The sequence below is a fragment of the Bufo gargarizans genome, chromosome 2 (genome assembly GCF_014858855.1).
Source record: "Bufo gargarizans isolate SCDJY-AF-19 chromosome 2, ASM1485885v1, whole genome shotgun sequence".
NCBI classification, from domain to species: Eukaryota; Metazoa; Chordata; class Amphibia; order Anura; family Bufonidae; genus Bufo; species Bufo gargarizans.
The window spans coordinates 715254395-715276720 of NC_058081.1; the positions used below are offsets into that span (position 1 = coordinate 715254395).

Sequence of the window (22326 nt, forward strand, 5' to 3'; positions counted from 1 at the left end):
TGACACTTTAAGCCTAGAATATTAAAACTTTTCACGAAATTCTAATGTTAAGCTGCTTTAATGCAATTCCTTTTAATTTGCATTACTGAAAGAAATTGACTTTTGCACGATAGTCAAAATTTTTGTATTTCATCTGTAAAAATGTTGAGATGAGTAGTAGATGACTGGAAGATCATGGAGCCTTCTGTTAAAAAAATGCTTCTGTTGAAAACAGGCATCCTACAAGATTTTTGCTGCTAATAATTAAATATACATCACAGAAAACCATCCACCGCATATTACTGTAAATATGAAACTCAAAATTTTACCAACAGCCATTTTTCAATCTAAGATTTTGTGGACTTCTAAGTAGAGATTAGCAAATGTATTTTAAATTTGAAAATTCAACTACATTTTTTTATCATTGATTCACTTCCTTTTTTTTTTTTTTCAAGAAAAAGAGACTGGCTTGCGATTGGGAACATTTTTCTTTTACCTGAATGGTATCAGATGACCAAACTGAATTTTAAGAAATTTGCTCCATTTCTAAATAAGTATATCTGAAATAATTCCTGTATAGAGCTCTACATACATTAAGAAGATGCAATTATGAGTCCTAGGAGGCTAGAGTGGGTTATATGCCAACTTTCAGGGCTACTGGAGCAACCTTTTCAAAAATTAGTCGAACCGGACCTGAAACGTTTCTTGACTAATTGGCTCATCTCTAGTAGAAAGGGTGGAAAATGTTGCACATCTTGGTTATAGTCTCTTTCCTTCTGAAATACTGGGGAAATGGATCATTACAGGTATTGTTCTGATGAAGAACATACTTGGATTAAAAAGCTGTTTGGAGAAGGAAAACATAAAGAGAATTACAGCAAATTACAGACTGCTCAGCTAAAAAGATTTTAAATACAGTAGTTTGAAGTGGCAACCAAAACCTGAAAAACGCAGAAGGAAGCAGGGAACTACTGTTTAAATAGATTAAAGAATAACCAAAATTGCAAAGGCTCAGCCAATGATCAGCTCCAGAAAGACGAAAGAAGATCTGAAATTCTGAGTTCAGCAACAATCAGAAGATGATGAAGTAAAGCCAAGCTACCAGTAAGAACTCCCAGCAAAGTATCGTTTTTGAAAAATGATGTGCTGAAGAGGTTAAAATTTGCCAAGGAACAAATTGAACGGCCCAGGAGAGATGGAGCAACATTTTGTGGACTGATGAAAGCAAAATTGTTCTTTTTGTGTGGTGCAAAAATCAGGACACAGTATGGGGATGCTTCTCATACCATGGTGATGGGCTTACTTATTGCATTTAAGGAATAATGAATCTTTTTTAATGTATCAACCAGAAACTAGAGATGGCCTTGCTTTTTGCCCAGCGGTTGTTTCGCGGCGAACGTTGCGCGTTCCCGATTCAACGAAGATGCAAACATATGGTGATGTCCACCGGCGCCATATTCTCTTGCATTGCGCTGAACTTTGACCCATGACACATCCATCAGGTGGGACAGGACAGCCAATTGAGACGTTTAAGGGGTTTGATATACCTGCTTCCACAAAATACTGATTGAGGGCTGCAACATACCTGCTTCCACAAAATACTGATTAAGGGGTTTGATATCCCTGCTTCCACAAAATACTGATTGAGGGTTGCGATATACCTGCTTCAACAAAATACTGATTAACCACTTGCCATCTGGGCCATTTGCCCCCTTCCTGACCAGGCCTAATTTTTCAAAACTGACATATCTCACTTTATGTGGTAATAACTTTGGAACGTCTTTACTTATCCAAGTCATTCAGAGATTGTTTTCTCGTGACACATTGTACTTCATAAATTTGAGTCAATATATTTCACCTTTATTTATGAAAAAATCCCAAATTTACCAAACATTTTGAAAAATTCACAATTTTCTAAATTTCTATTTCTCTGCTTTTAAAACAGAAAGTGATACCTCATAAAATATTTTTTACTTAACATTCCCCATATGTCTACTTTATGTTGGCATCATTTTGGAAATGTCATTTTATTTTTTTAGGACGTTAGAAGGCTTAGAAGTTTAGAAGCAATTCTTAAAATTTTTAAGAAAATTGCCAAAACCCACTTTTTAAGGACCAGTTAAGGTCTGAAGTCACTTTGTGAGGCCTACATAGTGGATACTCCCATAAATGACCCCATTGTAGAAACTACACCCCTCAAGTTACTTAAAACCGATTTTACAAACTTTGTTAACCCTTTAGGCGTTCCATAAGAATTAAAGGAAAATGGAGATCCATTTTAATCTAATTTTTTCTTTAACACATCGATGGTTAACAGCCAAACAAAACTCAATATTTATTACCCAGATTCTATGGTTTACAGAAACACCCCACATGTGGTCATAAACTGCTGTATGGGCACACGGCAGAGCGCAGAAGAAAAGGAACTCCACGTGGTTTTTAGATGCCATGTCCCATTTGAAGCCCCCTGATGCACCCTTACAGTAGAAACTCCCAAGAAGTGATCCCATTTTGGAAACTAGGGGATAATGTGCCAGTTTAATTGCTACTATTTTTGGGTACATATGATTTTTTTATCATTCATTATAACACTTTATGGGGCAAGGTGTCCAAAAAATGGGTTGTTTTAGCACAGTTTCTATTTATTTATTTTTACAGCATTCACCTGAGGGGTTCAGTCAAGTGACATTTTTATAGAGCAGATTGTTACGGATGTGGCGATACCTAATATATATACTTTTTCTTATTTATTAAAGTTTTACACAATAATAGCATTTTTTGCGGGATGAGGTGACGGTTTTATTGGTACCATTTAGTGGGACATACACATTTTTGATCACTTGGTGTTGCAGTTTTTGTGATGTAAGGTGACAAAAATTTCTTGTTTTGACACAGTTTTTTTTTTTTTTTTTTTACGGTGTTCACTCGAGGGGTTATGTCATGTGATATTTTTATAGAGCTGGTTTTTACGGACGCGGCAATACCTAATATGTATACTTTTTTTATTTGTTTCACTTTAACACAATAATAGCATTTTTGAAACCCCAAAAATGCTGTTTTAGTGTCTCCATGTTCTGTACTGTTTTTTTTTTTTTTTTACGGTGTTCACCCGAGGGGTTAGGTCATGTGATATTTTTATAGAGCTAGTTTGTACGGACGCAGCAATACCAAATATGTCTATTTTCTTTTATTTTTTCTATTTAAAATTTTTTTTTTTTATTCCTTACTTGGGGAATTTTTTTTACATGTGAAACCTTTTTTTTATTTTATTTGTTCAACGCTTTATTTTTTTATTTTACACTTTTCGTCCCCCATAAGGTCATACAAGACCTCTGGGGGACATTTAATTCACTTTTTCTTTTTCACTGTTGATTTCTCCTGTAAGTGGGGCTGACATAGTAGCCCCAGTTACAGGAAAAATACACCCCCCAGAGAGGCTGTACAGCGCAATACAGTGCTGTACAGCCTCAGTGCAGGGCTGATCGAGGTCTGTGAAAGACCTCACACAGCTCCTGCACTCTCCGGTCCCGGCGGTCACATGACCGCCGGGCCGGAACAGGAAGCGCATAGCGCTTCCTACTCTGTACACACAGCGCTCGGCGAGCGCTGTGTATGCAGGGATCTAGAAAGCAGGGACACCTGGGCACTGTCCCTGCCTTCTCTTAGGGTTGCCCTGCTGTCACTGACAGCGGGCAACCCGATCAGCAGCTGCACAATTAGCGTGCAGCTGCAGTTTCTGAACTGACGTTTTAAAACGTCCATTCAGAAATAGAGATCCACCTCCCGGACGTTTATATCCTATGGGCAGATGGGAGGTGGTTAAGGGGTTTGATGTACCTGTTTTCACAAAATACAGATTGAGGACTGCAACATACCTGTTTCCACAAAATACTGATTAAGGGGTTTAATATACCTGCTTCCACAAATAATGATTGAGGGCTGCGACATACCTGCTTCCACAAAATACTGATTGAGGCCTGTGATATACCTGCTTCCACAAAATACTGATTAAGGGGTTTGATATACCTGCTTCAACAAAATACTTATTGAGGGCTGCGATATACCTACTTCCACAAAATAGTGATTGAGGGCTGCAATATACCTGCTTCCACAAAATACTGATTGAGAGGTTTGATAAACCTGCTTCCACAAAATACTGATTAAAGGGTTTGATATACATGCTTCAACAAAATACTTATGCAGCCTCTGGGGCCTTTCAAAAAAGGTGTGTATATGTAATGACAGATCATGTGACACTTAGATTGCACACAGGTTGACATAATTTCACTCGCTCCACCGCTTCTAATTTAGTGCAATTGTGGGCCTTCATGCTCAAGTGTTTGAAGAGGGACCCACGTATAAAAAGAATAAAGGGCAAGGACCAGTACTGGGTGGCAACGTACTTAGATCCCAGGTACAAACACAAAACGGCGGACATGTTACCAGCCTCACAGAGGGCTGTCAGAATGCAGTATTTCCAGGCCTTGCTGCGAGAGATGTTGCATTCTGCTGTTGCGGGTGCTGGCAGAGGAATTCCTCCAACAGCAAAACAGGTGCTGGTTCCAATCCTACCGCGCCTGCAAGAAGAGGGCGATTTGAAAATGTGTTGGTCACTTTGAATATGAGATCATTCTTACATCCAACCCATCGACCCAGCCTCAGTGAACGCCTAGACCGACAGTTGTCCAACTACATCGGTTTAACGGCCGATGTGGACGCTCTGAGAAGCGAGGAACCCCTGGACTACTGGGTGTGCAGGTTTCACCATTGGCCAGAGTTGGCACAATTTGCCATGGAACTCTTGGATTGCCCATCGTCAAGTGTCCTGTCCGAAAGGATATTCAGCGCAGCAGGGAAGATTGTGGCTGATAAGCGCACTCGCCTAGCTCACGACAGTGTGGACTACATCACACTTCTAAAAATGAATGAGACATGAATCTCAGGGGGAATCAACACCTGTGATGACCACGTGTAATTGAATTTCCTCAGCCCACACATATCTGCCACCACCCAGAACAAATAATTTTCCTTGTCTTATGTATATACAGCGGCGTAAAAGGCCTTTTCTGTCAGGTGAATGCCTAATTTTTGGCGCCTCTACTCCAGTGGCCTACAGTAAAATTTTTATCAAGTGACCGCCTAATTTACCTCCAGCCACATCATCACAAGTTATTTTCTGTCAGGTGAATTGCTAATTTTTGGGGCCTGCACTCCAGTGCATAAATCACTGCAAAAGGTGCACCACAATGATATGCAACTGACAATACTGGCTAATCCCTCAGGCTGGTCGTGCACATGGTCCACTGCCGATATCCTCCATTGTAGGCATTTTTGCTGGGGATTGCTGCTAGCCATGGATCCCATGCAGAGAAATTGCTCCCTCGGTTATAAACACGCTACAGTGTTTGGGGTTTTTGACCATTTCCTCCCATTTAAGCCCATTATTTTTGTGATTTGTCTGTACTCCAGTAGCCTACAGTAAAAATTTTATCCAGTGACCGCCTAATGTACCTCCAGGCAAATAATCACAATGTCACGTGCTGGTGGTGCTGGGGGTACCTCCAGGATGCATTGCGAGCAAGGTGTAGACATGGCATCGCAAAGAAAGGGCATTCCCCCTCCGGGGAACACATGGAACCCTCTACCGAAGGTGAACCTTGAGCCAACTGGAGCCGACTAGGAGAGCAGCCATCATGACATGAACATAGCATAGAAACATGAACAGGCAAAGTGAGGTACAAGACATGGAATGGAACAGAAGACAACAATGCAGAACCAGGCAGCCCATACCGAGACAGAGATGGCAGGACAAAGGCAAAGGCAAAACCTGGCAAAGCAAAACATAGACAGACATGACAGAGACAAAAGGGCATGACAACCACCGGGCATGGACAAGGACAGACATGAACAAAGACACAGCAGGGTACAGACACCCTCAAGGCATGGCATGGCGTGGCATGGACAGGAAGAGCAGAAACATAGCAGTGTACTGGACAGCCTGAATTAACAGTACTGACCCCCAGAATGCACACAAGAACAGGAACAGACTGAATTAACCGAACTAACCACAAGCTATGCAGACTGAGCCCTGAACCTCCACGCCCAAAGATAGAAGTAGCAGCTTAACGAGCACACCTGAAAGGACACACCCAGGAACTGAAGAGGGAGATTAACCCCATCAGAACCAAGCAGGGAGGTACCTAATCAAGTCAGGGGTAAACAAGAAACTGCAGGAATGAAGCTACGATACAGGGCATTTCCCCTAGCAACCAGCAAGCACGGAACGCTGCAGCCAGAATGCAAGGGTGCAGCAGACCTGAATACCCACAGGGGGACGATACCGCCTGAGAGGGGGCACAAACCACGTCACGGCGGACCACATTGTGACACAAATTTTTTTTTTCTGTCAGGTGAATGCCTAATTGTTGGGGCCTGTACTCCCGTGGCCTAAAATAAAATTTTTCTAGGCTCCAGCAGGGCACATTTTTGACAGTTTCCCTTTAAGATGCATAAAAATGGCCCCTGATTAAAATACACATTTTTTGTGGTAATTTTTGCCAATGATCCCTCTCTAGTATGTCACTGTCCATGTTGTGCACTTCTAGTAAGTATTTGGTGGCTGCAAATATGACCTGAAGGTTTTTAAGGTTCGCCTACCATTAAAGTCAACCCACCGGCGAACGCGCAATTCGTGAACATTTGATCGCGAACACGCGTTGGCCGATGTTCGTCCTTTACTACCAGAAACCCAGCAGAAAATAAACATCTTAATTACAGATAAATAGGATTGAGGTAATAGAGCAGCCAGCAAAATCTGATGACCCCTATCCCGTAGAAAACCCGTAGAGAGACATAAAAAATGTGGTTTATGAGACAAAGCCCAAAAATGCAGAGGAACTGGGGATTGTAGTCCAATCATCCTGGACTGAAATACCTGCTTAAAGGGGCTAGAAGTTGTTCGAAGACCTGCAGCACAGATGCCAAGCAGTTCTCAAAAACAATGGTTATCTCAAACATTTTTTTCAGTTTATACATTACATGTTTGAGTTTTTACAGAAAAATGCAGGAGCTGCTGTTTTTTAACGGCCAAATATTTCACTATTACTGTCAATAACGGATTAACGCACACTGGATACATTGTGTAATTTGGAATTGAATGTGTCGTATCTCCGGTGCATTTGAATTTATAGAAATAAAAGTTATTATAATGATTTTTCACTTTATTTTTTTAGTTATTTTTTAATTTGCTGCTATTTTTGAACTCTACTAGATATCTAACAAACCAAATGTGGGGCTGTAGCAACCCTAGCATCACTCATGTTGATTTGTTACTGTTCGCCATATGCAGGATTGATATACAGTAAGTCATAGCACCTTTCATTTAATTGCACAGATCCCCCAAAAAATGTGTCCGTCATCGTGATGGAGGAAGTGATGGAAGGAGGTGATGTGACTTTACAGTGTAAAAGCTTCTCCAAGCCCGAGGTAGATGATTATGAATGGTACAAAGGGAAAACCAAATTACCAGACAGAGGACAGAAGATCACAGTGAGGAATGTGACCAGGAACATGGAGCCCTATTCCTGCGCTGTAAGAAATCATCTGGGTAGAGGAAAATCAGCCGCGACAGAGATACAACCTGTTACCTGTATACAATCTGCTACATGCAGTATATACAACCAGATGTCTATACCAGGTATGTATACAACCCATCACCTATATGCAAATATGGTATCTGTACTATGTTACGTATACAACCTGTAGGAACAAACAGAGAAATTTGTATATTTTACATTAGTCACAATGCAGTATTACCTCACCTCTTGACTCAACATATCCCAAGAAATGTGATGTAAGAATCAAGGTAAGACTGGTCCACCGGAGTACTAGAGGGTCCTTCCGAGGACCCAGGCTTTGATATCATAGTAAGCCCTAAAGATCCAGGAGAAAAAACTAAGAAGGACAGACATTAGAGCCAATCGCCTATTATAAGGGTGTATTCTTTAAATGCTATTAGACTGTATTTATGATATAGGGGTTGGACCTCAAGAATAATTTCTTCTGTTGAGCCCAAGAAAACCCAGTCCGACACTGCATGAGACTACCAGCTTTTAAAAAGAAAAACATGGGTTTGTGATTTTGTGTCAGGAGATGTCTTTCCTATATGTGTTGATGTGTGGCCGCCTAGTGGTTGCATTATGCATTGCAGCCTGTTAATTGTGCGAGATTTTTAAAATATTCTGTTGACTTTGTTTCATGCAAAATGACTCCTTAATCAAATTCAAGCTAATGTAAGGGTGGACACATCTGTTTCCCTTGTTACCATAAGCAGTAAGAACTCTCTGGGGTGACAGGGTGCACTCCAAGTATGCCACCACCTGCTGGTTCAGGTTCTGCACCATGTCCTGCTGCTGGCAGGTTTCTTCAGTAGGCAGGTGAAAAAAAGTGCTCATTAGAGACTCAAGATTTACGTTGCTGCTGATGGAGCTCATGTTACTCCTGCCATCCACCCCTCTCCATCAGTCATGGTAGTAGAGCATGAGCACAAAGGATTCCCCCAGCCAGACCTTCGTGATGACGGGTGGAGCCACACATAGGAAGCAACTAACCGACTACATAGGATGTCTCGATAGTAGTTGTGTTTATCTTCCCACTCAGAAGAGGGAAAAAAGGCCACCATTTTGACCCGGTAGCGAGGTTTTAACATCGTGGAGAGCTAGTAGTCATCCCTATGCCAAATGGTGATAATGAGGTTGTCACTATGCAAGAAACTCAGCATGCATCTGGCCATTTGCACAAGGGAATCTGAGGGACTCCCTGCCTCCATCTCCACCTAGCCTTACTGCTGCCTGAGGCAAAAACTGCCCCCACCCCATGCCAATTTCTTAACCTAACCCCTTCCCTCCAGCCCTACTGTTAAATACATACTTGGAAAACATTACATGCAAAGCTACAAAACAAACAGTGGAAAACCGCGCCACATACTGTACCTCTTACATCCACTGATGTCTCCTCTGAAGTAGACGTTCTCTTTCTTTATCTTCTCTTCTCCATTCAGACCAGACCACCATGATGATTCCGTTCAGCCATCTCTTGTCTCTGCAGAGTTTGACAAACAGACATCTTAGTCTCCTACTTTTCCATCCTCTTTCCGGCCTTCTGAACACCTAATCCTGCCACCTCTAATACTGAGCCCGCTGTGCTGCCCAATACTATACTGCAGAAACAGATGCCCCTGAAAATGCTATTACCATACAGATAGTTCCCCTTCAATAAGAAGTAACTGCGCCCAGCAAATAGTGCCCATGAAACTTATAGTGCTGTAAACATAGTGTCCTCTAAAAATAATTGTGCTAAGCTGATACTGTGCCTCCCAATGTAACGGTACTCCCAAAAGTCCGACCAATAGTAATAATTCTCTGCCAGAGTGCACTATGTGGTAACAGTGGACCCAATAGTAATAATGTCCCTCATTTTTCCCCCTGAAGTAATAATGCCCCCATAGTGCCCCCAGTAGAAATAATTCCCCCTATAATGTGTGCCTGTGCACAAAAATCCCACCTTATAATGTGTGCCAGTACAAAACATGACCCCTTATAATGTTTGCCAGTAAAAGAATTCCCCTTTGCAATGTGTGCCAGTCCAAAAATGCTCCCTTATAACATGTGCCAGTCCAAAAAAATCCCTTTTAGTGCCCCCTGTAGAACAAATGTGGACACCCTTTGAATGTGTGCCAGTACAAAAATGATCCCTTATAATGTGCGCTAAGTACAAAAATGCCTCCTATGTGCCAGTACAAAAAATGCTTCCTTATAATATGTGTCAATAGAAAAACTACCCACTTTTAGTACCCCCAGTAGAACGGATGTCCCAGTATGTGGTCCCCATTTATAATGTGTGGAGACGTCGCTCCTATGTCTCACCGCAGCATCTATTTCAGAATTGGTGGTGCCCCCTGGCTTAGGGGCCCAGTTGCAATTGCGACTTCTGCGAACTTCCTTGTAATACCACTGGGATAAGGGATTTTTCAGACGAGCATGTTCAGTGTGTAAAACGTGCTCCTAGCGGGAGCCTGATTTCCTGGTATGGACGGTGCTCCTTTCACAGGACTGCACTATGTCAGTGCGATTCAGTAGGTGCAAGCTCTGGCAGAGACACACAGCATTATAGATCATTATAATGCTGCGCGGTCCTGTGAAAGGAGCAGTGTCCATAAGAGGAACTCACATGGAGAGTGTTTTCTGCACTGGACATGCTAATGTGAAATTATCATAAGGGATATGCAGTGTCCTACTCGTGTACGTAGGTACTTCAAAGTTGTTATATTATATGTTATATCATGCTGTATTGCACCCATATGTAAAATCCCTGTTAACAGGCTGATAGGTGTAATTCACACATTCTACCACTAGATGGGGCTAGCACCATAGTACATATAGTACAGGTCAGGCCTAGTTAGAGAGAGAAAGTTGGGGGAGTAGTGGAGTGAGGAGCAGGGGGAGAGAGGGTTCCCTCTCCTCTCAGCCCTCTCTTGGGCTTCACATCCCGGAGGAGCCAAGACCCATCCCAGTTACCAAGCCAAGAATAAGCAGAGGTAGACCTGCTTCTACAGTGCATCCTTCCGGGGTGACCATTGAAAGAATATTAATATTTTGGATGCTAAATCAAAGGAGGGCACTAGCCATTTTCCTAGGCTTTCAGTATAGCTTCCGGCAGCCTCACCGTCATTTACTACAAGTACAGAGAGTTTATCTTGCGATATATTCGGGACCGCGCGACTCTCCACTAATCAATCTTCTTAATCTCGAATCATCCGGCTGTATAGGTATCGAACGAACACCAAATTCCAAAAATCCTCCTCCCACTACAGCTCCTGCGGAGGGAAGCGTACTAATAGTGAAGTTCTGTATAGACCCCTCACATGCGCTACAGCTGTTGTACTCACAGGGGCAGGTAGGAGTTGGGCACATCAAATTACACTTTTCACTCAACTTTCCCTGATTTTCTTGTTTCGTTTGTAATCTGCTAGAGCATAAAAACTCCAATAGTGCAAGACCGCTATTCACCTTTGCATAAAATTCCTTTAAAATACTCACAAGAGTAGGTTGACAAACAGCATATATATCCTCTCAACCCGATAATCCTGCCCGACCCGGGTTTTTCGCCAAAGCTTCATCAGGGGCGTATCTCCCAACACCGAACAACGTCATTAAATACCCACCCCCTCCACCTCAACCTGCACCTTCTTTCAATAAAAATTATCAATTTCTACCGCAGTTCAAATGCACTTCTTCCACCCATAATTTCGGCCAATACTTCATTCTAATTCCTTCATTCCTTTTCTTTACTATTCAATAGTCGCTTTCAGTCCTACACATCAGCAAAGGATCACCTGTTCCACTTCCACCAATCCTGTTGTTACTAGTACATCTCATTCCTCCGCCGCTCCATTCATAAGGTTACTCACTTTCAATCCTACACACCAGCGAGGGATCACATGTTCCACGTCCACCTATCCTGTTACTAATAGTGGACACACCCATCTCTTTCCTCCACCGTTCCATTCATGAGAATACGATTCACTCTCTGCCCTAAATTACGTCACCTCCTTCTCCCTCCCACCACACAGGTAGGTGGAAAACTTTTCATCTTCTCATTTTCATCTGTTTGTTACACTGAAGTAGAACAGTAGGGTCAGAAGCCACCGTTTACTGAGGTCGGGATCGGGCAAGAAGCTGCATATCGAAAAAGCACCTATCTCTCTACACAGCCTGAAGTTCTAGCCACCATACAGCCTGTTCCTGGATTTACAGCATACCACCCTCAACCTGCATATAAGACTGTTTATTGTCGGATGTCAATTGCTGTTAAAAACAGTAAAGTTCCTGGTTGGAGTTCACTACTGTCTTCTTCCTCATTTCCACACCAACTACCCTCATCATTTTGCACCACCAAGGTGCTGGCATCACAATTTTACTCACTTCAGGGGCCCAGCAGCTCCAGTCACCATCAAGGGCACCTCAATCACCACCTGGCCGGTGTCCCCTGTAGAAGAGTGTGCCCCGGAGATTTGGTGCTGTTCTCCCCTTCACTGCAGCCCGGTCCAGGGAGCGTCAAAACTGTGAGAACTAGCTTCCACGATTCCTTGGTCCACAGTCACCTCACAAGTTGTACCCCTGCGGCCTGTGTGTTGCAGATATTCACCAGGGTCCACTGTACGGCAGGGTGGACTTGGGTCCAAAATGTGTCTGTGGTGTAAAGTTAAAATTCAGGCAGCACAGTGGCTCAGTGGTTAGAACTGCAGCGCTGGGGTCCTAGGTTTGAATCTGACCAAGGACAACATCTGCATGGAGTCTGTATGTTCTCCCCATGTTTGTGTGGGTTTCCTTCCTCACTCCAAAGACTTACTGATAGGGAACTTAGATTGTGAGCTCCATTGGGGACAGCTTGATGCTAATGTCTGTAAAGTGCTGCAGAATATAGTAGCGCCATATAAGTGTGTAAAAATCAAATTAATTTTACACCAATTAAAAGTGCAAGAATTTCCTGGAAAAGCTCTCTTTTCCTCTTCTGGACGGCAGTCTGAGGCTTCTTTAGAATACGTTTAATGTGATCAGAGTTGATTGTCCTCCTCGTATTGTTCATATCTTCATTCATTCCATCTGCTTTTCATTTGCCTACAGATAAAGGCTCTCATTCTAGAAAGGTTATCCTCCCAGCAACGATTGGTACGATCTGCTCACTGCTGCTTGTATTGCTCGTCTTCCTCTGTTGGAGGTAATGTATATTATTTACAAATTAATTTCCTGAAATTCATTTCGGTCAGATTAATCCAAATTGGGCACGAATCGATTCTACCCAAATAAAAAATCCTCTTTCTTTCGTTTTCTATTTTTTTTGTTGAAACATTGTCCCTAAAGGACTATGAAGAAATTACGATTCTATGGAATACAATTTTTTTCGGATTCGGATAAAAAGCGCAGCATGTTGTAGTTTTATTCTGGCCGCCTCTCGGCATGTTTGTTTGGGGCCGGAGCGGACTTCGGGCGGCATGCGCGCACTAGTGGCAGCACAGATCTGTTGGAACAGCCTGCCGGAGAAGTCTGCCGCTAAAAACGTATCAGGCGCCCAATGACTTAGGCTACTTTCACATCTGCATTTTTAATTCAGGCAGAGAAACTCAAAACCTAAATTAAAAGGATCCATTCCATTTAATACATCCTGATGGCTCAGTTTCGGAGGGATCCGGTTGTATTAAGGCTACTTTACACTAGCGTTAATATTTTCCGGTATTGAGATCCATCATAGGGTCTCAATACCGGAAAAAAACTCTTCCGTTTTGTCCCCTTTCATTGTCAATGGGGAAAAAAACGTAACTGAACAGAATGGAATGCTCCTAAATGGTTGTGTTCTCATAGCGGAGAGCAAACCGCAGCAAGCTGTGGTTTTCATTCCGTCATGGGATGCGGAGCAAGACGGATCTGTCATGACCGAGAATGCAAGTTAATGAGGACGGATCCGTTTAACTCTGATGCTATCTGACACAATAGAAAACGGATCCGTCCCCCATTAAATTTCAATGGAGTTCATGAAGGATCCGTCTTGGGTATGTTAAAGATAATACAATCATAACCAATGTAGACGGTTGTATTATCAGTAACGGAAGTGTGAAAGTAGCCTTTAAATCAAAACTGACCAAACTGATCAGGCTTGAAAGTCATTGTAAGACTACTTTCACACTTGCGGCAGCAGGGTCCAGCAGGCACATTGATTTTCATACCTGATCAAGTTTTTTTCAGTTTAGCAAACCGGACACAAAAACGCTGCTTGCAGTGGTTTTCTGTCCGGCTCGAAAACGCAACTGAACTCCTGCATGGGAACGCAACCAAAAGTAACAGAATGCATTCTGGTGAACTCCGTTTTGGTTTGTTCAGTTTTGTCCCCATTAACATGAATGGGGACAAAACTGAAGTGTTTTCCTCCGGTTTTGAGATCCTCTGACGGATCTTAAAACCGGAAAGGAAAACGCAGATGTGAAAGTAGCCTAACTTGGTTTTATGTTTACATGTTCTAAATGCAAGGAAATAACCATTTCTCATGACCAGTGTTGATGTCAGGCATACCTGGGAAGACACCAGGGTCCATTGGGACTGAAAGTACCCGGTGAAATGGGTGAATGTGCTCCGAACAAGTCAAACGTCTACTAAGGAACAGGCTTACTGTTGACAGGTGACTCTGTTCTATCACTATCTACTGTTATGTGTATGGGTGCAAGTTCCTAAAGGGGTTGTCCAGAATCAACCAAAAACGTGGCAATGGTCGAAGCATTATTTGCTGCTCCAGTTGTCCATGCTGATCTTTGCTTGCAGTGCTACAGGATAGTGGCCTCATAGACATGTATGATAGCGGCGGACAGTGACTGAGGCCAATGGTTGTCTGTAGTAGTCACTCGTGTTGATGTTATATCAGTCCTGTCGTGCATTAAAGTGCTTGGCCACTTTCTGGTCACTGTTGACCAATGTGTTTGTGAGATGACTATATGACACTTACTAATATAGCCCTTGTGGAAATTCTGCACCATTTTCTATATTACAAGGTCTTTTCTGCTGTCCACACAGAGGTCCTGTCCATAAAATGGCTGATGATGGAAGGTCATGTGATCAGGCAGATCACCTCCATGTGATGTCTCCTCCATTCAAACATGCTGCAAATATCTGAATGGAGGAGGCATTGCACGGAGGTGATTTTCCCGGTAACATGACCTATCCTAAGCAGCCATTGTATGGACAGAACCTCTGTGTGGATAGCAGAAAATACCTTGTAACCAAAGGGCATACCTTTTGAAATATAGAAAATGGTGCATCATTTCAAAAAAGGCTATATTAGTAAGTACCATAAAGTCATCTTACATACACATTGATAAACAATCACCAGAAAGTGACCAACCCCTTTAAATAAGGACCACCAGGGAGCACCACTAAGACTCTGTTGCCCCCAGGAGCACACATAGGGTCAGCACTGCCAACATTCCTGCTATTTAGGGAGTGCTGACCATCAAACTTTGTCCATATTTTTTCCGTACACTGAGGTCTATTGTGTTTTCTTCTAGATTGTTCCATATACTCATTTACAAACTAATAGCTGATAACTGATAATTGTGACATATTTTCTTTTTTCATAGAAGAAGATCCCAGATGAGCCAGACAAGCCATGAGGTATGCGACTGGACATTCTCCCAATCTTGGTGTATGGTAATCACAGCTTCTTCCCTGGGGGTGGAGGTATCAGTGACAATACACCCTCCATGTTCAAATGAGGAACCTTTGTCATCGATCCCTGTTCACAACCTTAATGAGGAGAAGTTTGTATGAAGCAGAGACCTATTTCTGCAAAGCCCATGAAGTTATATAGAACAGTAGTGCTCATGCTCCACTACTGATCCATAGACCCTCCTCTTCACCGTGGTCATGTTGGTGGGAGGAGGGGCCTTCAGCCCCCTTTTAGCTTTCAGTGGTTGAAACAGACAATCTAATGTTTATCACCTTATCACTGTCTTTTACCATTGCCTCTTATGTAGACTGATGCATCCTCGACTGCTACATACAGTATTCTGACCTCGAAACAGGGGCGTAGCTAAAGGTTCATGGGCCCTTCTGCAAGAATTCAGCTTGGGTCCCTTCCCTCGGTGCTTTGTGGCCAGGGGCAGGGGTGCACCTAGCCTTTCTGTTGCCTGAGGCAAAAATTGGAGTTGCAACATCCATGTCAAATTCTCAACCTAACCCCCTCCCTCCAGCACTACTGTTAAAGTATACTTAGAAACATTACCTACAGTCTACATACAGGGTAATACAGCACACATACCTCTTACATCCAGTGACATCTCCAGTGATGTAGATATTCTCTTTCCTCATCTTCTCCATTCAGAACAGACCGCCATGATGATTTCTTTCAGCCATCTCTTGTCTCTGCAGAGTTTGATTATCCTCCCACCTTCTCAACACCCCAATACTGTGCTCACTGTTCTCTCCAATGCTATACTGCAGAAGCAGTCCCCCTTAAAAATATTAGTACAATGTAGATAGTGCCCCTTCAATAATTATTGGCAGAAAGTGCCCTAAAAATAACCGCACCCAGCAAATAGTGTCCCTGACATTCATAGTTTAAACATAATGTCCCCCAAAAATAATTGTGGTAAGCTGATACTGTGCCAGGGTGCTTCTCCCCTCAGTAATAGTGCTCCCCATCAATTATCCCATATCCCTTAGTCCCATTAATAGCAATAATTATCTGCGCTAAAGGCACACAGTGCCCTAAAATAGTAATAATGCCCCCAATATGTCCATATCAGTAATCATGTTCCCCGTAGTCTCCCAGTTTTCATAATTATCCTCATAGTTTGTGCCAGTACAAAAATACCCCCTTATCTTTCAGATAAGACCCCCATATTAAACCTCAGATCAGACCGCAAATAAGTACCCCGTATCAGATCCTCAGATCAGACAGGGCCCGCTCTGCACCTGGCTGTGTACAACTTTAGGCAATAGTGCACACCTACATCCTGATGCTGTACGCAGTCAGGACAGTGCAGTGCTGAGCCAGAGAATACCAGGGAGGAGGGGTGAGTACCGAACTTCTTTCCCCACTCCTCCTGCAGACTAGTGAGCGCTTCCATAACTGAAGTGCTCACTAGTATTTGCTTTGTAAAGCGCACTACATCTTATAAAGCAAACAATACGTAGCAGTGCGCCACTGCCGGGGGGTTGTGTGCCCTGTGGGTGGGGGTTTGATATCCAGCACTTCCGAGCTGTTTCTAGCTTAGCACATATTCACTTGCAGTACCCATTTGACTAATGTTTTTATGTACAAGGTAGAGTTTGAATTTCTTAAATTTAGTTTTGTGTCCGATTTGTACGAAATGGCCATGCAATTTGATTAATGTATTCATTGATACTACCCAACTCCCGAATGTACAGTGAATTCTCTCTCTCTAAGGAAAAATTTGATAGAATATAATCTCAATAAATTCGGGTTTTAATAAATAAAAAAAATAAAAAAATTAAATTAAATTCAGGACCAATTTTGATTAGATAGAATCGATTAGCTCACCTCTAATACAATGTTTATCCTTGAAGCCTTGTAGTTTTCACTCTAGTGCTGAGCCTCATAATAGTCTGACACCTGCTGTTCTGCAGAGATCACCTTTCATCACAGACAGCTGGAGTCAGCTAACACAGCGTCACACCATTGGCAGTATGTGAAGGGTTATCTCAGCATCTCCTCCTTCTCCCTGCCTAATGGCCTCTGCATATAACACAGAGCATGCCCACAACACCCTTCCACCCAAGTCACTCAGTTGTCTTCTATCCAGGTGTCCACTGAAAATGAAATCTCTGACCTACTACATTGAAAATATAAGAAAAAGAACTGGATCGCACATCCTCAATACTATACTTTTATCTAACTGCTTCTCAGCGCAATTTATCGTATACCTACCCCTATACTGCATGCTGTACATGAGGGATTAGTATGCAATTTGATCAAAAAGCATAGGCCCACTCACCGCGACAAGGTTGCCTCTTTGAATGGGACCCTATTCAAAATTTGGAGTAGTGCTGCATGGCGGCCGCCGCAGCACCGCCCCAGCAGGCAGCGGGACCCAGCAGTCAAACAGCGCCCCCGCTGTCTGGCAAACCAACCCACCAGCACAGCACCAAATCAACAATGGCCGCCGTGCTGTACTGGACCATGTGAATAGGTGTGGAACTCACCTTATCACACACTCTCAGGAACTCCAACTGAGAGGTAGGAATTTATACCTACTACAACCTTGGACTTATGACCCAGCAAAGTGACCAAGAGGGACAGCAAAGACATAATGATTGATCCCATAATTATAAACAGAAATTATATTATAATACATATATATTAAGAATAAGCAAACTGATTTACCGGTTTGGCATTCGTTTCGAATTTCTCTTAAATTTTGTATTCACACAAAGCCGAATTATTTTGTGATTCATTTAAAAAGAGAGAGAAAGAACCTTGTATACTTACCAGTGTTGCTCAACAATATAGGTTTCTAGCAAGAGTACTGTATATGCATGTCTCATCAGCTGGCATGAAATTATCTTAAGTTGGCTGGCATGAAAAAAGATTAGCATTCTTTTCTGTTTGTGAAGAAAAGGTAACTTAAATATATTTCCTAGAAAGACAAATATATGCAAATTTGCTTGCTTCTCTCTCGTTACTAATCAATTTGTCTATGTAACAATTTTGTTTCTAAATTGGCGAACCTGAAAGGAACCAAACTTCGGCAAGTTCGGCCATCTCTAATGTATATATTGTATACGAACAAAACATCACACTTTCCCTTATAGGTTAAAAAAAAAAAACATAGAACAGCTGCAATGTAAAGTTTATATTTTTTTTATCTGTTTCTTCTTTTACTGCTCCTCTAGAGGTTTTTAATACATCATTTTTTTTAAATAAAAATCCAATTACTAGTTCTGGATGGGATAAGGGATGACCTGGTGCAACTGCTGCCAAGTTGTTTCCTAGACGTGTTGATCTAGCCATACACTCCAAAAAATTACAAAATTTTGTTTTTTATTCCAGTCCACAGAGTCACCAGATGCCACATATACTGATCTTATGAAAAATGACGTTGGACAAAATTATGAACAAATAAAGGTAATGAAATAACATCCTCTGAATGCCGCCTGCAAACATCATTTTGAAAATCTGTTTATTAAAGTTATTCTTAAAGGACTTTACTTTTAAGAAAATCTACTTACTAATGTACTTTGAAATGGATCACATTGTGATTTCCGTCAATAATGCTTAGTAGTGAGTATGACAGCCAATGGGGAGGGAGGATATTGGCCGGTCTGTCAGGCTCTGTAGTAGATCTGAACTACAGACGCCATAGTGAGCTGAGCTCAGTCCCTGATGTGATAGGACGTGTCTGCCATGTCTCTGACAGACAACAAGTAGGGTTTTAGGAGGAGTATACAGTCAGGTCCATAAATATTGGGACATCAACACAATTCTAACATTTTTGGCTCTATACACCACCTCAATGGATTTGAAATGAAACGAACAAGATGTGCTTTACCTGCAGACTGTCAGCTTTCATTTGAGGTATTTACATCCAAATCAGGTGAACGGTGCAGGAATTACAGCAGTTTGTATATGTGCCTCCCACTTGTTAAGGGACCAAAAGTAATGGGACAGAATAATAATCATAAATCAAACTTTCACTTTTTAGTACTTGGTTGCAAATCCTTTGCAGTCAATTACAGTCTGAAGTCTGGAACGCATAGACATGACCAGACGCTGGGTTTCATCCCTGGTGATGCTCTGCCAGGCCTCTACTGCAACTGCCTTCAGTTCCTGCTTGTTCTTGGGGCATTTTCCCTTCAGTTTTGTCTTCAGCAAGTGAAATGCAGCTCAATCGGATTCAGGTCCGGTGATTGACTCGGCCATTGCATAACATTCCACTTCTTTCCCTTAAAAAAACTCTTTGGTTGCTTTTGCAGTATGCTTTGGGTCATTGTCCATCTGCGCTGTGAAGCACCGTCCAATGAGTTCTGAAGCAGACGGTGTCACAGAGCAGCAGGAGATGCTAGCAGAATGCTTGGGTGTATAGGGAGAGGCATTACCAGTAGAAAGAGGGAGGTGCTCATGCCGCTCTACAGAGCACTAGTGAGACCTCATTTGGAGTATTGTGCTCAGTACTGGAGACCATATCTCCAGAAGGATATCGATACTTTGGAGAGAGTTCAGAGAAGAGCTACTAAACTGGTACATGGATTGCAGGATAAAACTTACCAGGAAAGATTAAAGGACCTTAACATGTATAGCTTGGAAGAAAGACGAGACAGAGGGGAGATGAGAGAAACTGCTAAATACATAAAGGGAATCAACAAGGTAAAAGAGGAGAGAATATTTAAAAGAAGAAAAACTACTACAAGAGGACAAAGTTTTAAATTAGAGGAGCAAAGGTTTAAAAGTAATATCAGGAAGTATTACTTTACTGAGAGAGTAGTGGATGCATGGAATAGCCTTCCTGCAGAAGTGGTAGCTGCAAATACAGTGGAGGAGTTTAAGCATGCATGGGATAGGCATAAGGCCATCCTTCATATAAGATAGGGCCAGGGGCTATCCATAGTATTTAGTATATTGGGCAGACTAGATGGGCCAAATGGTTCTTATCTGCAGACACATTCTATGTTTCTATGTTTCTATTTGGCTGAATATGAGCAGATAATATTGCCCGAAACACTTCAGAATTCATCCTGCTGCTTTTGTTAGCAGTCACATCATCAATAAATACAAGAGAACCAGTTCCATTGGCAGCCATACATGCCCACGCCATGACACTACCACCACCATGCTTCACTGATGAGGTAGTATGCTTAGGATCATGAGCAGTTCCTTTCCTTCTCCATACTTTTCTCTTCCCATCACTCTGGTACAAGTTGATCTTGGTCTCATCTGTCCATAGGATGTTGTTCCAGAACTGTGAAGGCTTTTTTAGATGTCGTTTGGCAAACTCTAATCTGGCCGTCCTGTTTTTGAGGCTCACCAATGGTTTACATCTTGTGGTGAACCCTCTGTATTCACTCTGGTGAAGTCTTCTTTTGATTGTTGACTTTGACACACATCCACCTACCTCCTGGAGAGTGTTCTTGATCTGGCCAACTGTTGTGAAGGGTGTTTTCTTCACCAGGGTATAGAATTCTTCGGTCATCCACCACAGTTGTTTTCCGTGGTCTTCTGGGTCTTTTGGTGTTGCTGAGATCACCGGTGCGTTCCATCTTTTGAAGGATGTTCCAAACAGTTGTTTTGGCCACGCCTAATGTTTTTGCTATCTCTCTGATGGGTTTGTTGTGTTTTTCAGCCTAATGATGGCTTGCTTCACTGATAGTGACAGCTCTTTGGATCTCATCTTGAGAGTTGAGAGCAACAGATTCCAAATGCAAATAGCAGACTGGAAATTAACTCTGGACCTTTTATCTGCTCATTGTAATTGGGATAATGAGGGAATAACACACACCTGGCCATGGAACAGCCGAGAAGCCAATTGTTCCATTACTTTTGGTTCCATAACAAGTGGGAGGCACATATGCAAACTGCTGTAATTCCTGCACCGTTCACCTGGTTTGGATGTAAATACCCTCAAATTACAGCTGACAGTCTGCAGGTAAAGCTGACAGTCTGCAGGTAAAGCACATCTTGTTAATTTCATTCCAAATCCATTGTGGTGGTGTATAGAGCCAAAAATTTTAGAATTGTGTTTATGTCTAGGGATGAGCGAACTCGAACTGTATAGTTCGGGTTCGTACCGAATTTTGGGGTGTCCGTGACACGGACCCGAACCCGGACATTTTCGTAAAAGTCCGGGTTCGGGTTCGGTGTTCGTCGCTTTCTTCGCGCTTTTGTGACGCTTTCTTGGCGCTTTTTGAAAGGCTGCAAAGCAGCCAATCAACAAGCGTCATACTACTTGCCCCAAGAGGCCATCACAGCCATGCCTACTATTGGCATGGCTGTGATTGGCCAGAGCACCATGTGACCCAGCCTCTATTTAAGCTGGAGTCACATAGCGCCGCCCGTCACTCTGCTCTGATTAGCGTAGGGAGAGGTTGCGGCTGCGACAGTAGGGCGAGATTAGGCAGATTAACTCCTCCAAAGGACTTGATTAACTGATCGATCTGCAGCTGTGGATCATTGAGCTGCTGATCCTCAATTGCTCACTGTTTTTAGGCTGCACAGACCGTTTGTCAGTCTCATTTTTCTGGGGTGATCGGCGGCCATTTTGTGTCTTGTGGTGCGCCAGCACAAGCTGCGACCAAGTGCATTTAACCCTCAATGGTGTGGTTGTTTTTTGGCTAAAGCCTACATCAGGGTGAAGCTGTCACACCAAGTGCATTTAACCAGCAATAGTCTGTTCATTTTTTGGCCATATACAAAATCAGGGGCAAGCTGCGCCTGTCACCAAGTGCATTTAACCCTCAATGGTGTGGTTGTTTTTTGGCTAAAGCCTACATCAGGGTGAAGCTGTCACACCAAGTGCATTTAACCAGCAATAGTCTGTTCATTTTTTGGCCATATACAAAATCAGGGGCAAGCTGCGCCTGTCACCAAGTGCATTTAACCCTCAATGGTGTGGTTGTTTTTTGGCTAAAGCCTACATCAGGGTGAAGCTGTCACACCAAGTGCATTTAACCAGCAATAGTCTGTTCATTTTTTGGCCATATACAAAATCAGGGGCAAGCTGCGCCTGTCACCAAGTGCATTTAACCCTCAATGGTGTGGTTGTTTTTTGGCTAAAGCCTACATCAGGGT

The 22326-nt window shown here is 42.6% G+C and overlaps 1 protein-coding gene across 3 annotated transcripts in view; it reads left to right on the plus strand.

The window, feature by feature from the left end:
• Window positions 1–22326, plus strand: part of LOC122927099 (sialic acid-binding Ig-like lectin 13) — a 131612-nt gene that overhangs the window by 52384 nt on the left and 56902 nt on the right. The window contains exons 5-9 of one of the 3 annotated variants that reach the window (XR_006387755.1): window positions 7373–7675; window positions 12663–12756; window positions 14085–14208; window positions 15164–15194; window positions 18595–18632. Coding sequence is in view for 2 of the 3 variants with exons in the window: in XM_044278680.1 (XP_044134615.1) it covers window positions 7373–7675; window positions 12663–12756; window positions 15161–15194; window positions 18595–18669 (506 nt within the window). In the remaining variant the exon portion in view is untranslated. Of the gene's footprint in view, window positions 1–7372; window positions 7676–12662; window positions 12757–14084; window positions 14209–15160; window positions 15195–18594; window positions 18670–22326 lie in introns of those variants that run through there. The other 2 variants (XM_044278680.1, XM_044278681.1) reach the window with 2 other exon arrangements.